This window comes from Corvus kubaryi, unplaced genomic scaffold (assembly GCF_017639235.1).
Source record: "Corvus kubaryi isolate FWS band 111438036 unplaced genomic scaffold, C.kubaryi_AGA036_p1.0 37220, whole genome shotgun sequence".
In the NCBI taxonomy this organism is placed as follows: Eukaryota; Metazoa; Chordata; class Aves; order Passeriformes; family Corvidae; genus Corvus; species Corvus kubaryi.
In genome coordinates, this window is record NW_024581063.1 from 200,311 (window position 1) to 213,799 (window position 13,489).

Genomic DNA, 13,489 nt, shown 5'->3' on the forward strand with positions numbered 1-13,489 from the left:
GGGAAAGGGGAGCTGGGGATGGGCACTGGGGAAAGGGGAGCTGGGGATGGGCACTGGGAAAGGGGAGCTGGGGATGGGCTCTGGGGATGGGCACTGGGGATGGGCACTGGGGATGGGCACTGGGAAAGGGGAGCTGGGAAAGGGGAGCTGGGGAAAGGGGAGCTGGGGATGGGCACTGGGAAAGGGGAGCTGGGGATGGGCAGGGGATGGGCACTGGGAAAGGGGAGCTGGGGATGGGCACTGGGGAAGGGGAGCTGGGGATGGGCACTGGGGAAGGGGAGCTGGGAAAGGGGAGCTGGAGATGGGCACTGGGGAAGGGGAGCTGGTTCCTGCTACACTCAGGCTTAGCCCTGAATTACCATTTTAGTTTATTTTTAAGCTGTTAACTGCAGCTTATGCAAAAGCTGACAAATACTGAACAGTTCTGTTCCAAGGGTTTCCTTCCCTGCAAGAGGGTTTTGGAGCTGGACAATGGGACAATTCTGCCAGCCCTGTGCAGGTAAATGCTGCTCTCTGTAGTTGCCTCCCCTTCCTCGGCTGTGCCCCAGTGTGAGACATTTGTGCCCCTCACTGGCAGCCAAATCCCTCCACCAAAGGCTCCTGTGTCTCCAGTCAACCCTCCCTTCCCACGGCGAGGAAATGTTTTGCTGCCTTTTCCCAGTGATTTAATCAGTTTTAGTCTCCTGTCCGGAGCCTGGGCTCCAGTCCTGCCCCATCAGGTGGTGGCCCAGGTGTGATTCTGCACCGTGGTTAATTCTGAGCTCAGACCCAAAACCAGACACTGCAAACAACATGCTATTAAAATCTCATTTCAGCTTTAAACAAACTAAAATTGAAATGGATTATTTCAGAAAGCCCTTCCAAATGGGAATCTAAACAGAAATTATAGAAGGGAATCAGTAATTATTACTTTCTGAAAAGTCATTTATCCTACGTGGCAGTGATGCAGTTAAAGGCAAATAACAGTTCGCTCCTAATGGTTCTGTCAGGGGAATAAGAAACTGCCCTAAAATCTGTTCTGTGACACAAAAATGCCACAAAGATGTCAAAGAGCACTGGGATGGCTTCTCCTAAATAAACCTCTGACAGGCCAAGGCACTGGGGACAATTGCTGGAGACATGCTACTAGAACAGCACAAGCAAAGGTTATGGAGATATTTAAACTTTCAACTGGATTTCTGATTCCACTTCCATTTCCCACCGCAGTTCGTTTAGACTGGAATGCATTCTGATGAGGAACAGAAGTAAATAAGGAATGGGAGCTACTGCAGAGATTGGCAGAGCAGCCGTGGGCAGCCCCAGAGCCGGGTCCCTCGTGCCCCACCTGTGATTTTGCCGTTGGCCTCGGAGGGCGGCTGCCAGTTGACGATGATGGTGCGGGGTTTGCCCTCCTTGCTCACCACGGTCACGTCCTTGGGGGGCGAGGTTGGCACTGGAACACAAACCCAGAGTGTCAGCAATGGCTGCCCTGGCACACTGGAGGAACACCCACCTCAGGGCCCTGGATTCTCATCTGATGTGGAACACAATTAGATCTGGGTTATCTATCCTCTTTCATAAATCCCCCCCTCCTGTGGTGCCTCAGTGATTTGCCCCCTCACTGGCCAATGCCATCCAGTGTCAGCACCTCCTTCCCATATGGAGTTCCCCCTTCCCAGAGCACTTCTGACACCAGATGTGATCCATGACTGAGTGTCCTCAAAAGCCTGGACAACCACCTGGGGCCAGGGACTTCTCACCTGAGTTTCTTCAGTCATCAGAAAAATCACAGAAACTTGTGAAAGATACATTTCTGTAGGCAGGCATCTGAAATACATCCCTTTTCCAGGTTTATGCTGGGACTGAGACCCAGCAGTGCCCAATTGCACTTAAATCCCAATCAGCAAAGTAAATCCACCAGCACCTTAGAATTATACCAGCCTGGAATGGTTTGGGTGGGAAGGGACCTTAAATAGCCCATCCCATTCCACCCCCTGCCACGGGCAGGGACACCTTTCACTGTCCCAGGGTGCTCAGGGCCCCGTCCAGCCTGGCCTGGGGCACTGCCAGGGATCCAGGGGCAGCCACAGCTGCTCTGGGGAACAATCTCTGGGCAAACCTGTAATGGCTGATGGACCTTCTGAAGAATGATTTGTAATTTGGAAGGAATCTGCACCACAGAGGTGTTCCAAGTGCAGAAGTATTTGCTGAGCACAACTGGCCAACCTTTTGCCTTGGGTTACCAGAGAGCAGCACTGAGGGAAAGAAGGGAGGGGAGAGTTTTCTTCTCCCACCAGCCTATCCTGACAAAAATTCAGGAAATGGCACAAATTGCTCCAGCAGAAAACTGGAAGCTTGCTGTGAACTGGAACTTCCAGAGGGCACTGACCATCCCTGCAGTGCCACATCCTGAAATCCAGGAGGTTTATGAGGGGGTACCCTGCAGTAAATCCACCTTGGGTATTCAATACAACCACAGCAACATGGGACTTCCTGCACTTCCAGAGCTTTATGTGACCTATTAGAAATCCATCCATAAATCCTCTGGGACGGCCAGCAGTTATCCCTGTGACGAAGAGCTGGAAACCAGGGACAGCCAAAGCCCAGAAATTATTGTAACTATTGCCCCAAATATGTAAAAGCAGGATTCAGAGGAAACAAAAAGAAAAAAACAGGAGTAGCCCACAGGAGACCAGGAATTCACAGACAAGACATAGCCCAGAATTCTGTGTTTTCCTTTTAGGAGCAAGTCCTACACAACTGCTCATGAGTATCCCAAAATAATGAGCCACTCACTCAGGAATTTGGCCAGCACTATAAATCACAAGATCTGCTATGAGAAAATATATTTAGCCTTTTAAAAAAAAATTCTATTTTAAATTCTCTCCTTAGTTCCCCAGCCTTTGGGTCACTTTTGCAAATATTCCTTACAACCACTTCAACCTGACCCTATTTAAATGCACTGAGCCCTCCTGCACTGTGCCCTTGCTCAGGGGCTTTGTGAGTGTCAAATTCCCTTAAAAACTTCATTTGTGCAACTTTTACAGCCCCTGCATTCAGAGCAGAGGTATGGCTGAGGATTGAACGTGTGTCAGCAGAAATACCAAATGGAGCGTTTCATGTGGGCTGGGAATAGTGGGATGGGAGAGGAGCCCCAGCCCAGAGCTGGCCCCACATCATGGAATTCCCACCCAAAACCACGACAATGTTTTCAAAAGCAACTGAAGCTCACTGGGACTTCAGAGTAAGTTCAGAGAGTTCAGATTTTATCCTGGGTTTGCTTTATCTTAAGCAAAAATTACAGAATTTCCATGATAGAAAATCTGGAAGATCTCGCTAATTCTCTGCATGTTTGACTGTTTGGCTGTATTTTAATTTAGCAGGAGAACTCCGGGCTCATTTGGATGGGCTTTTTGTCCTCCACAGTCCATCTGAAGAGAAACCTAAGCATAATAAGCAGTAAATTTAATTGCTCAAAGTTCATTTAACACTGCGGCATCAGAGGAGCTAATGAGGGGCAGGTTGGGGAGAGGGCCTGGCCCTCACAGTCACTCCCTGGGCCTGGGTTTTTCCTGGCAGCTACAAACCCTCCTCTGTTCTGCACTGGACAGGAATTTAGGGCTCATTTGGATGTCTTAATTCCTGCTGTGATTTTTTTGTCTTCACTTGCCTCACGCACCTTCTCACTCAGTAACAATTATCATCATATTTAATTATTATTTGCTGAAGTGTTTTCTTTGTATTTGCTGTTAATGTGCTTTTTGTGAGACTTTCCTCTCTCCTGCCCATGAACTGTGGTACATTATTCATGACTTGACTGTAATTTGATGTAAATTCTCCTGCAATCATCCCTCGGAATTTTGAAGTATGTTGTTGTTTTTTAATCAGAATTTCTGGCTGAACTATTCAGACCCCCCCAGTAAGTGCTAATCAGCAGAACCATTCCAGAAACAGGGAGGTGCGGTTCCTTTAGGAATATCCCAGCCCTTCCAGAGCCCAGGAGTACCTAATTCAAAGGTTGTCCCATGTGCTGTCATGCTCCAGGTGCTGGATCTCCTGCCCTTGGTCACCATCACCGAGAACTCGTAGAGGGTGTTTGGCTTCAGCCCCGTTACCAGATAGCTCAGAGTGGTGGCATTTGCAGTCTGAAAGGAAAACCAGGGTCAGCACTTCCCACACCCCAGCCCACGTGTTCCCAGCATTTCCATAACCCCAGGCATTAATTTGGGGCTGGTTCTTCTCTGTCATGCAGATTCATTAACCAAATATCAACGTTTATCCTCCGCTAAAAATTCTGCAATCAGCAGGAGCACTTAACTGCATCAATTAGAAATGAAAAAAGCCAATACAAGGTCCAGGGCCCACTTGCTATGCAGTGGTTAAATGCCTGTTTACCTGGGGGCTCATTTACAGCATTTCATTAACTCCTCGGGCTGGGGAAAACAGAAAGCACAGCAAGGAACAGCCCTGCTTGGCACCCGGAGCTGCCTCCCACATTCCTGCTGGAATTTCCAGTGCAACCTTAAATGTAATGAACAGTCAGCTAAAGATACACTTGTGAGACTTGAAGAGAAGGAAGCTTTACTAATAGGTAGATTGTTTTCAGAAAAAATGGTTATTTAGGGTCACACAAGGAAACCACACATGGCTCATAGCGGAATTTGTAGTTCAGCATTTATAAAGATCTGGTTTTTGTTATAAATGGCTTCAGCACCAACAGGATGTACTGGAGGCCCATGGAAAAGAAGGAAAGCTGTATTTACAGATATGTATATTCCTCACCTTGACCTGCAGTGCTGTGAACACGGAATTAAAGAGTTGTTTCAGGGTTTGACAGGGCCATACAACAACTGGAACAGCCACTGCCTCCAGACACCACCTGCTGCAGCTGATTTATTGCCAAGGGAAAGGCACCTTTCCTGAAGGCTCCAGCAGTGAAAAGAAACCCTGAGATCTCCAATATCTTTATACCTTTTTTCTTCCAAGGGATGGAAGTTCAGGGAATGGTGATCCAAGGGATGGCAGTGATTTGTGGCCAGGGCTTTGCTGTCTGTGGCCAGACAACAAACACACATAAAATGAATTAAAATGAAATCCTCTGTTTGGCACACACTCAGTGCAGTTTGGAGTGGGTGGGACTGCGACACAGCTGGAATGGGCACAGCTCCCTGGGGAAGGAGGAGAGTGCAGGCCTCACTTGGAGGGACAGAATGACAAGTCCAAGGCAGGAACTTTTCCCTCCCACTTGGCATTACCAGCTGTCTTACCCCAAAAAGCTCTTCCTCCCTGGCATGCCTGTGGGAATTCCCAGCAGAATTTAAGCATTCCAATATTTGTATTGTCTGATGTGCCAGCTGGGCTCCTTTTACAAGTGAAAGTTCTGGTTTCCACCTCTGGCTTTGAACCTTGGGATCTTTTCGTTTTCCTGTGCATCCCAGTGAGTGTAAATGACACATCAGAGCCCCCCTGGAGTGTCAGACTCCACAATTTAACACCACGTTATCATTTCTAAGATCTCAGCCTCTCCCATGGTACCAAACCCTGCTCACCAGCTAGAAATAAGCTCCATAAATATTAACCTGAACAATTTGTTTCCCTTTTATGCAGTCCTAAAAGATCCAAGGTTTAATATTTTCATTGATCCCTGATGGATCCCAGGTAGCTGCAGGACAAACCCACACACCAATAAGGGGGCCTTGCAAAACTGCTCCATGTTCATGCAGAGACACAGTTCAAAGCCCAGGAGCTGCATCCCATCTGTTCCTGTGTTTCCAGGCTCAGACTGGCACAATCCTGCACCATCTGAGGAAAACAAGGTTCCTTGGGGAGGAAGCGCTCGTGTCGGGAGCACACAGCCTCTTCCTCAGGAGTTTGTGTCAGGACAGGAACAGGGCAAAGGCAGAACACCTCAGTGAACGGCCTCAACCCCCAGTTTAGGGATGAGGGAGGAGGCAGATGCAGCTCTGGATCCTGCAGAGGTGCCACAGGATTTCTGTGCCCAAGGCTGTGGGACGGGGACACTCCAAAGCCTGGGGATGCAGCGAGCAGGAGCTGCAGTGAGGTTACCACAGCCTGACTGGGAGCCAGCACCTCCCTGAGAGGGTCTGACCTCCTGAGAAACATCCAACAGAGCAGGAGAGGATTTCCAATGGAAACAAGGGAAGAAAAGCAGGATGTGAGTTCTCCAGACACCACGGGTTACACGTGATCAGAGCAAATACCTCAAACTTCTCTCCTTCAGGCAAATCCTTTCTACAATTTTGGGTAATTTTAAACCATATTTCATCAATCTGTGTTGGTTTTGGTCACAGTAAAACTTGTTGCTCACTGACCACCAGCACCAGAACAGCGGGAATGTTTAATTTACTATTTTATTCCATCTTCTATTTTATTTCATTCTTTTGAGCAATTAGCTAAAGGAACTGCAGCTGTATTTAAACCACTCCTGAGACATCCTCTGCACATGACTCAGGAATGTGGCTCAGCAGTAACTTGCCTTTAGAGGAGGAATACACACATATTTACATCTTTTCATTTCCATAAAGAAAAGATCTGGATTATAACAAGCTGGCTCTGCAGGAGCATAAAGGGAGCTCCACTGGCTGGGTATTTTAACAACCAGTTCCTCTGAGCCTCGTTGCAAACGTGAAATTTGCAGTCAGCAGCTTTGAGCCCTCCAGGTAACTCAGAAAATTAATAAAAAAATCCAACCAACCACCAAACCAAACCCCAAATCCAGTCTCCAAATCAAAACAGATGAAAATGGAGGAAGGCAGGGATATCATAAAGTTTCTGCTGTGTATTTTGCATCCAGTCAGCTCCCAAAGGAAAGGTTCGCTATCAGCTTTGCACAACTGAAAAGGTTGTAAAGGAAACTTCAAACTATCGGGGTGAATCTGTTTTCCCTGCATGGGTCAGTGAGGGGCCCCAGTCACACACACCTTGCAGTGCTTTAGGGGCTCTCCAGAGGGGAGCCCACACCTCCCACCCCCAGGGATCGGGGCAGGGGAAGCTCCAAATCGTCACTGTGTCCACAGAACAGAACAACTCTGGAAATTTCTGTTCCTTCCCTGAAGCAGCTCTTCCATCCACTCCCACAACAGCCCAGCTCCAGCTCCTTCCCACAGGAGACACACAAGGAACTGCTCCCACCAGACCCAGAGCAATTCTGCCCCTCCAAGGCTCCCGGGCTCATCCCGACAGCGTTCCCTCAGCCGTGCCTCCCCCTGGGAGTGCACCTGGAGGAATCCTGCCCCTCCAAGGAGCCCAGCAGCATTCCCAGAGCTGTGCCTGTCCCTGCCTGGGCTGGGGAGCTCCTGTGGGACTCAGTACCTTGTACTTGGTGTTGGCAGGGATGTTGGTTTTCCAGCGGACGGTGTAGAACCGCGCGTCCGTGATCTTCTGGTTCTTGGGCAGGGAGTTGTCTGCCCAAGTGATCCGGATGGTGTCATGGCTCAGGATGGAAGCCTGAACTCCCACCGGGGGCATCATGGGAGACGGATCTGGCACTGGAGTGTATGGAGCATTAATAACAAACAAATCAACCTCGGAAGTGTCTGGGCAATCCATGGGGGAAAGGCCGTGGTTTATAATTAAAAAGGGAGGAGGTGGCATTTTAATGTCAACCAAAACAAAAAAGGAGGGATGCAGGGAAGTGCAATGAGATGGAAGGTGAGGAATGGAGAGAGAGAGAGAAAAGCCAGAGTTAATAGGTGACATCAGACCGGGCAATAACATCACTCTTGCATCGTCCTCCCTCCTCCAGACAGTAAGACAATACATCCCTGCTGGCACATCCCTAATTAGTGCCCAGGGCACTCAGCCATGGCCTGGGAACCCCAAACACTCAGTCACTGTGACTTCATCTGTCTGGAGTGTCCACTGAGTCCTCTCCCAGAACACAACGAGGAGGACACAGAGCTGGAGCTCTGGATGGGCAAGTGCCACTTCCCAAACACACACGGGCCTCCCGAAAGGCACCTTCAAAGGAAGGGTCCGAGTGAGAGACAAACTCGCAGTAACTGTGGAACTGCAATTCCAGCATCCTCTGGACAATCTCCAAGGATTCCAGCTCATCAGGACTAACCCCAAGTGTTGCACCTCCACCAAACTCCTGGGGGGTGTCAGCAGGCTGGGAGGGAGCCCAGTGAGCCATGGCATGGTGACAGCTCACCTGCACAAGCCTCTGCTTAAACTCTTTTCTTTATGGATTACAAGGCCAAAATAAAAACTGCCCAGACCTTGTTCAGTGTGAGTGACAACAGAGGGAGGCTGATACAAAGCAAACACAGGCATCACTGAGTTCAAAACCCTCAGTGAGAAAGACAACAGCCCCCCAGCTCAGGGCCTTTAGAACTGCACCCACGTGGCTGTGCTCAGGTAAGGGGAACATCTGGAGTAAGAACATCCATTAGTAGTTGTCAGGTGAGTTTGGGATTTACAAATGAGCCCAGTTTAGGTGGTTTATCGGGAACGTGCGAGGCCAAGCAGTGACAGGGACAGAGAGCACGGGATGCACTGACAACCAGGACCTTGCACTGCCCCCAGCCCATCCCAGCTGCTGGGCAGGACTCACCGGAGTGGGGCCGGGTCACGGCGCTCTCATACAGGGGGATCCCTTCCCCCACATTGTTGAAGGCCTTCAGGGTTATCACATAGTGGGAGCTGGGGTCTGAAAGGGAAAAGAAATCAGCACAACCAATGAATCCTGGTTTCTACTTCTCCACACCCTCTTTGTTCAGCATTTTAGTTTTGAACTGGAATACATGAATAAGTAGATTTGAACTGAGAAAGTCTTCACACAGACCTTCTGTTCATGGGCACAGAATCCCAGACTGGTTTGGGTTGGAAGGGACCTTAAAGCCCCTCTCATTCCACCCCCTGCCTGGACAGGGATACCACAGCTCAGGTCTGTAGTCACAGCAACTCCACCTTTAAGCACAGCCAAATTAGGAGCAAGAAAAACAATTTAAAAGGAACAAAACCAAAATGACTCAAAAAACCTCCGATTTGATGGAATTCCCAATCTTGCTCTTTCTCTCACTTTCAGACTATTTTACCTCCCACAGAGAGTTCTGTGGAGGGGTGAATCTTCATTTTCCTTTTAAAGGAGCCGCCAGTGAATGCTGGTGACATTTCAGTCCCTTTTTCTCCTGCAGCTCTGCACGGAGCACGGGGAGCTTGGGCTGCTGCTCACGTGGAAGCTGTTTAAGGAGCACTGAGGGGGGCTGGCATGGGGCCCAGAGCACGTTCCCTGCACTCACCCAGGTTCTCTATGGTGTAGTATCTCTGTTTGTAGTCCACCTTGATGGTCTGGGCGTGGGGGCTGCCGATGCCGTAGCCGATGGCGTAGCCCCTGACCACCACGTCCTGGTTCTCGGGCGGGGTCCAGCTGACCACGATGCTGGTGACCAGCGGCCGCACGTGCAGGGAGCTGGGCACCTCGGGCACGCGGGTCTCTGCAGGGAAAGGGAGGCATCGCAAGGCCTTCTCTCAAATAAAGGCAATGACATGGAGAATGTGAGGCAGGAAGGTCAAACAAGGCACTTCTGTGTGCTGGAATGAGCACAGTGAAACTTTGGTGTGCACGAGAGAGCAAAGAGCTCCAGGAGCAGGATATTAACATCACACTGCAGTAGACCTTCCCTTTAAAAGGAAGGACAGTTGTACTGAAGCTCAGGGGGTTGGGATAGTTTTGTATCAGACCTGCTTAGGCGTTTTGGATGGTAGCCCACGTTGTCACCCATTCTTCCAAATATGCGCCAGTTTTATCCCAACCTTCCCCTCCACAAATTCATCTACTTTCAGTTCTATCATATTCCTTACTTGTGGGTATTACAATAATTACATGGAAAATTCTGGTGATGAAGGAAAGGCTCCTGAGCTGGCTGTAGCACTAAATAGGATATTCCACAGCTTTAAGAACTGCACTGCAAGGGGTTCTCCTCACTTGTCCTACCGTTTGTCGCTGCCTAAATCCTTGGATTCCCATAATTCATAAACTACAAGCAGGAACTACACAGCCATCCTAGAAGTTCAGAAAATACAGAGCCCACCTTCATATGTTCAAACCCTTCCTCCAAAAGCAACACAAGTCTCACCGCATCCCACAGAGACACGGAATGTGGCTCCCTAACAGCAGAACACTTCCCCAACGCGCCACTGTAAGCCCCTAATGTTTCTCCTAAGAGGCTTTTCCCCACTGTTGACTGGAACCTAAAAGCAATCTCCCAACTGTCCCTGGAGTGTCCCTAACTTTGGGTTCACTTCTCGAAAATGAAATAAATCCTTTTGTCGGGTGCCGGCGGATTAGGGATAATTCCCCGCAACAGCAACTGAGCTCCCCACTCCAAATGGAATCAAGGACTTGTGCTTCCTGCAGGGATTTCGTTTTAATGAAACACGCTGCATTTCTCTACAAACATTTAATAAAGCACCACAACAGGATTATTTGGATCACAGCACAGCCCTGGCCCCCAGCCCGGGGAGCTTTTGGGCTGCTGCTGACACAGCCCAGCAGTTCCAGTCCCCAGCACAGCTCCAACGGCAGCAGCAGAGGTGACATTTCCACTGCACTGGGGACAAACTCTGTACAACTGTTCAACACCTCCTGCTCTGCACTCAGGGGGACCCTGCTCCGACTCCAACATGGAATCGTAACACTCCTGCTCCCCTTTCCCTCCATGGGACTCCCCTGTGACTTATTTTGTATTTGAACTCAAAAAGCAGCTGTGGAATAAAAAGAAAGGTTGCCTCGTGCGTCTGCTGAACCTAAGAAATGCAAGATGAGCTGTAAATGCATTTGCATGGTGTTAAAATTATCCACATGAGCTTTCTAAAGGAAGAAGCCCAAAAAATGCAGTGTGCACACACAGGCCTCACAGGTGTATGCAGAGTTAGGTGAATATCATGTTATGTTGTCTTAAATGTCAATTTTAATTACTTTATTCGATGGAAAGAATGTGTACAAAGTCAGATTTCCTGTAACATTCTCAGGGGAAAAAATTTAAATGACAAAACCAACAGAGAAGGAAAAGGTTCTTTTTCCTCTTCCTCCTTCTGCCCTGTTTAAATCTAAATGTAACCCTGGTGCTGCCCCTCTGGCAGAGTGGTGTTAACTCCAGCTCAGGGACACTTCCATCACCCTGTGAGGTGCTTGTTTCCAGAGCTCTGCCCCGCTCCGGGGACCTGGCAGGTCCAGGGGTGTGTCACATCCACTCAGGGGCCGACAGGCACACAGATCAAGGGATTTCCAGTACCCAGACCCCTGAACTGCTCTGTTCACACCAGAGCATGAGCAGCAGGAGGACCAGGATTAAGCTGAGCATCAGCTTTGCCCAGGCAGAGACGGGAGCAGGGTTTTCCAGGCTTCCCGAGCCGGCTGCCCAAGGATCCTCCAGCAGCAGAGAGCAAATGTTGACACATTTCCATTATTCCAGCTCCAGCTGCCAGGATCGCTGGGCCTGCTCTGACCCAGCACACCAATCCATGGACTTGGTGGAACAGACTCTCTGTTGAGCAGAACCCTTTGCAGCACATGCAGAGAGCTTTGGAATATCCCATTTAATGCTCCAACAAGCTCAGCGATGTTTCTGCCATCATCAGAATTAATACTTATTCTAATGATTACTATTTATGTAATTATTCTAATACCCACAATTTCAATATAATTATTTAATCCTCACAACAGAATTTCTGATGGGAGACATGGTGCAGACTAGCCCACCACTACGGAAAATATATAATTCATCTCCCTTTTCTTCTGTGCAAAGTAAGTTTCTGTGGGTCAAAGAAAGCACAGCACCAGCACGGGGGTAAGACTGCAAAGGGCTGAGAGTGAGAAGGTTTTCCATGATTTCTTTCCTACTGTGACATCTCACTGTCACTAGAAATTAGTATTTCTTAGCAGAAAGCACTTGGTGCCAACATCCAGCACGACGAAGTGTAGAAGCAGGGCTTCATTTCAAGCCACTTTATCGACTTGGCAAGAATTTTCAGTTAAAATAGAAATTGATGTCACTTAATCCTTAATAAACCCCACTGTACACCTAGAAGAGAAGTGAAACCACAGAGGTTTGCCTTTCCAAGAGGCAGTGAGATGGCAGTGAAATGACATGGATGAACTCCCAGCTCTGCTGGCCCAGCCCCAGGGTCTCTCACCGTCCAGGTCGCTCTCGAAGGTCTCGGCTGTCACCCAGTCGGTGGCGGGGCCGGTGCCGTTGACGGTCATGGCGGCCACGCGGAAGCTGTACTCGGTGCCTCGCTCCAGCCCTGCGGGACGGGGCACGATTCCCACAGAGCCCATTAAACCCGGGATAACCCACGGCAGCCACGGATAACCCAGCCTTCCACCCCCGCCGCCCCCACGGCCTCAGGCCTGTTTGCAGCCATGCTTTAACTTCGGGCTGCTGATTAGTTTAATTAATGAGTTTTAAGAATAGGAACACCCCCACCATCACCAAACCTAGGGGTGAGCAGCTGAGCAAACTCATACACTTGTTTAATGTATGTACTAAAAAATCAGAGCACTGGGAAAAGGCACTCAAAATTTGATATATGGAACCTCTCCAGCAGGTTTCATTGCTGGCAAAAATGTACTGGAATTACAGGAATATCTCAATTCTGTGAGAAAACTGGGACTTACTAAGTCACAGCTGGAGTTTCTGAGAAAAAAAACAGAGTATCTTGTGAGAAACTCTTCTAGAATTTCCCAGTTTCTTCTCTTTTGACCAAGCATTTGTTTACAGAGATTTTAAAGAGGAACACAATGCATTGTTGCTCCTGTTCTCATGCACTGCTTGCTCCTGCTCAACACAACTGTAGCTCTAGTAGCAACTCATGCCTGACACTAAGTGATGGACTAGGCTGGATTTTTAAGTGTACAAAAGGATAAAAGCATTCCATTTAGAATATTCCATGGACATGAGGTGGGATATTCCAGGGATGCCCAAGGTCAGCTGTTCCCAGGGCTTGGAGCTGGGTCCAGGTGCCTGTGCCAACCCTGCCCAGCCCCTGCTCCTTTGCCCCCCTCCTCCACACCTCCATCTCTGGCATTGGGGCACAGTGAGCCCAGGGTCACCTTCTCCAGGCCTTTTATAAACAGTTTATAAGAATTATCCAGTCCACTTAGCAAATCCACGGCCAAATCAGAGCTAGGAATCAGGTCACCAGGCCGCAGGCACCACCTGCAGCCCACATGACCCCAGAGCTCCTTTGGGAGCTGCTTCTGTTTGCCTTCCAAGGCAGGAAACCCAGGAAAACCTGTCCCTGACCTTCTAAACACCGCCAGGGGAGGACAGGACCCCACAGGAACCCCACAGAATCCTGTCCCTGACCCTCTAAACACAGCCAGGCACCCCTGGGGAGGACAGGACCCCACAGGAACCCCACAGAATCCTGTCCCTGAGCCCCTAAACACAGCCAGGCACTCCTGGGGAGGACAGGACCCCACAGGAGCCCCACACAATCCTGTCCCTGACCCTCTAAACACAGCCAGGCACCCCTGGGGAGG

The 13,489-nt window shown here is 49.4% G+C and overlaps 1 protein-coding gene across 10 annotated transcripts in view; it reads right to left on the bottom strand.

The window, feature by feature from the left end:
* NEO1 (neogenin 1) overlaps positions 1 to 13,489 on the bottom strand; it is a 165,339-nt gene that overhangs the window by 17,351 nt on the left and 134,499 nt on the right. For 7 of the 10 annotated variants that reach the window (XM_042022697.1, XM_042022698.1, XM_042022696.1 and 4 more), the window contains exons 14-19: positions 12,139 to 12,249; positions 9,243 to 9,437; positions 8,555 to 8,650; positions 7,312 to 7,535; positions 3,986 to 4,124; positions 1,325 to 1,432 (exon numbers count right to left, since the gene is read on the bottom strand). In XM_042022697.1, coding sequence (XP_041878631.1) covers positions 1,325 to 1,432; positions 3,986 to 4,124; positions 7,312 to 7,535; positions 8,555 to 8,650; positions 9,243 to 9,437; positions 12,139 to 12,249 — 873 coding nt within the window. The remainder of the gene's footprint in view (positions 1 to 1,324; positions 1,433 to 3,985; positions 4,125 to 7,311; positions 7,536 to 8,554; positions 8,651 to 9,242; positions 9,438 to 12,138; positions 12,250 to 13,489) is intronic. The other 3 variants (XM_042022695.1, XM_042022693.1, XM_042022690.1) reach the window with 1 other exon arrangement.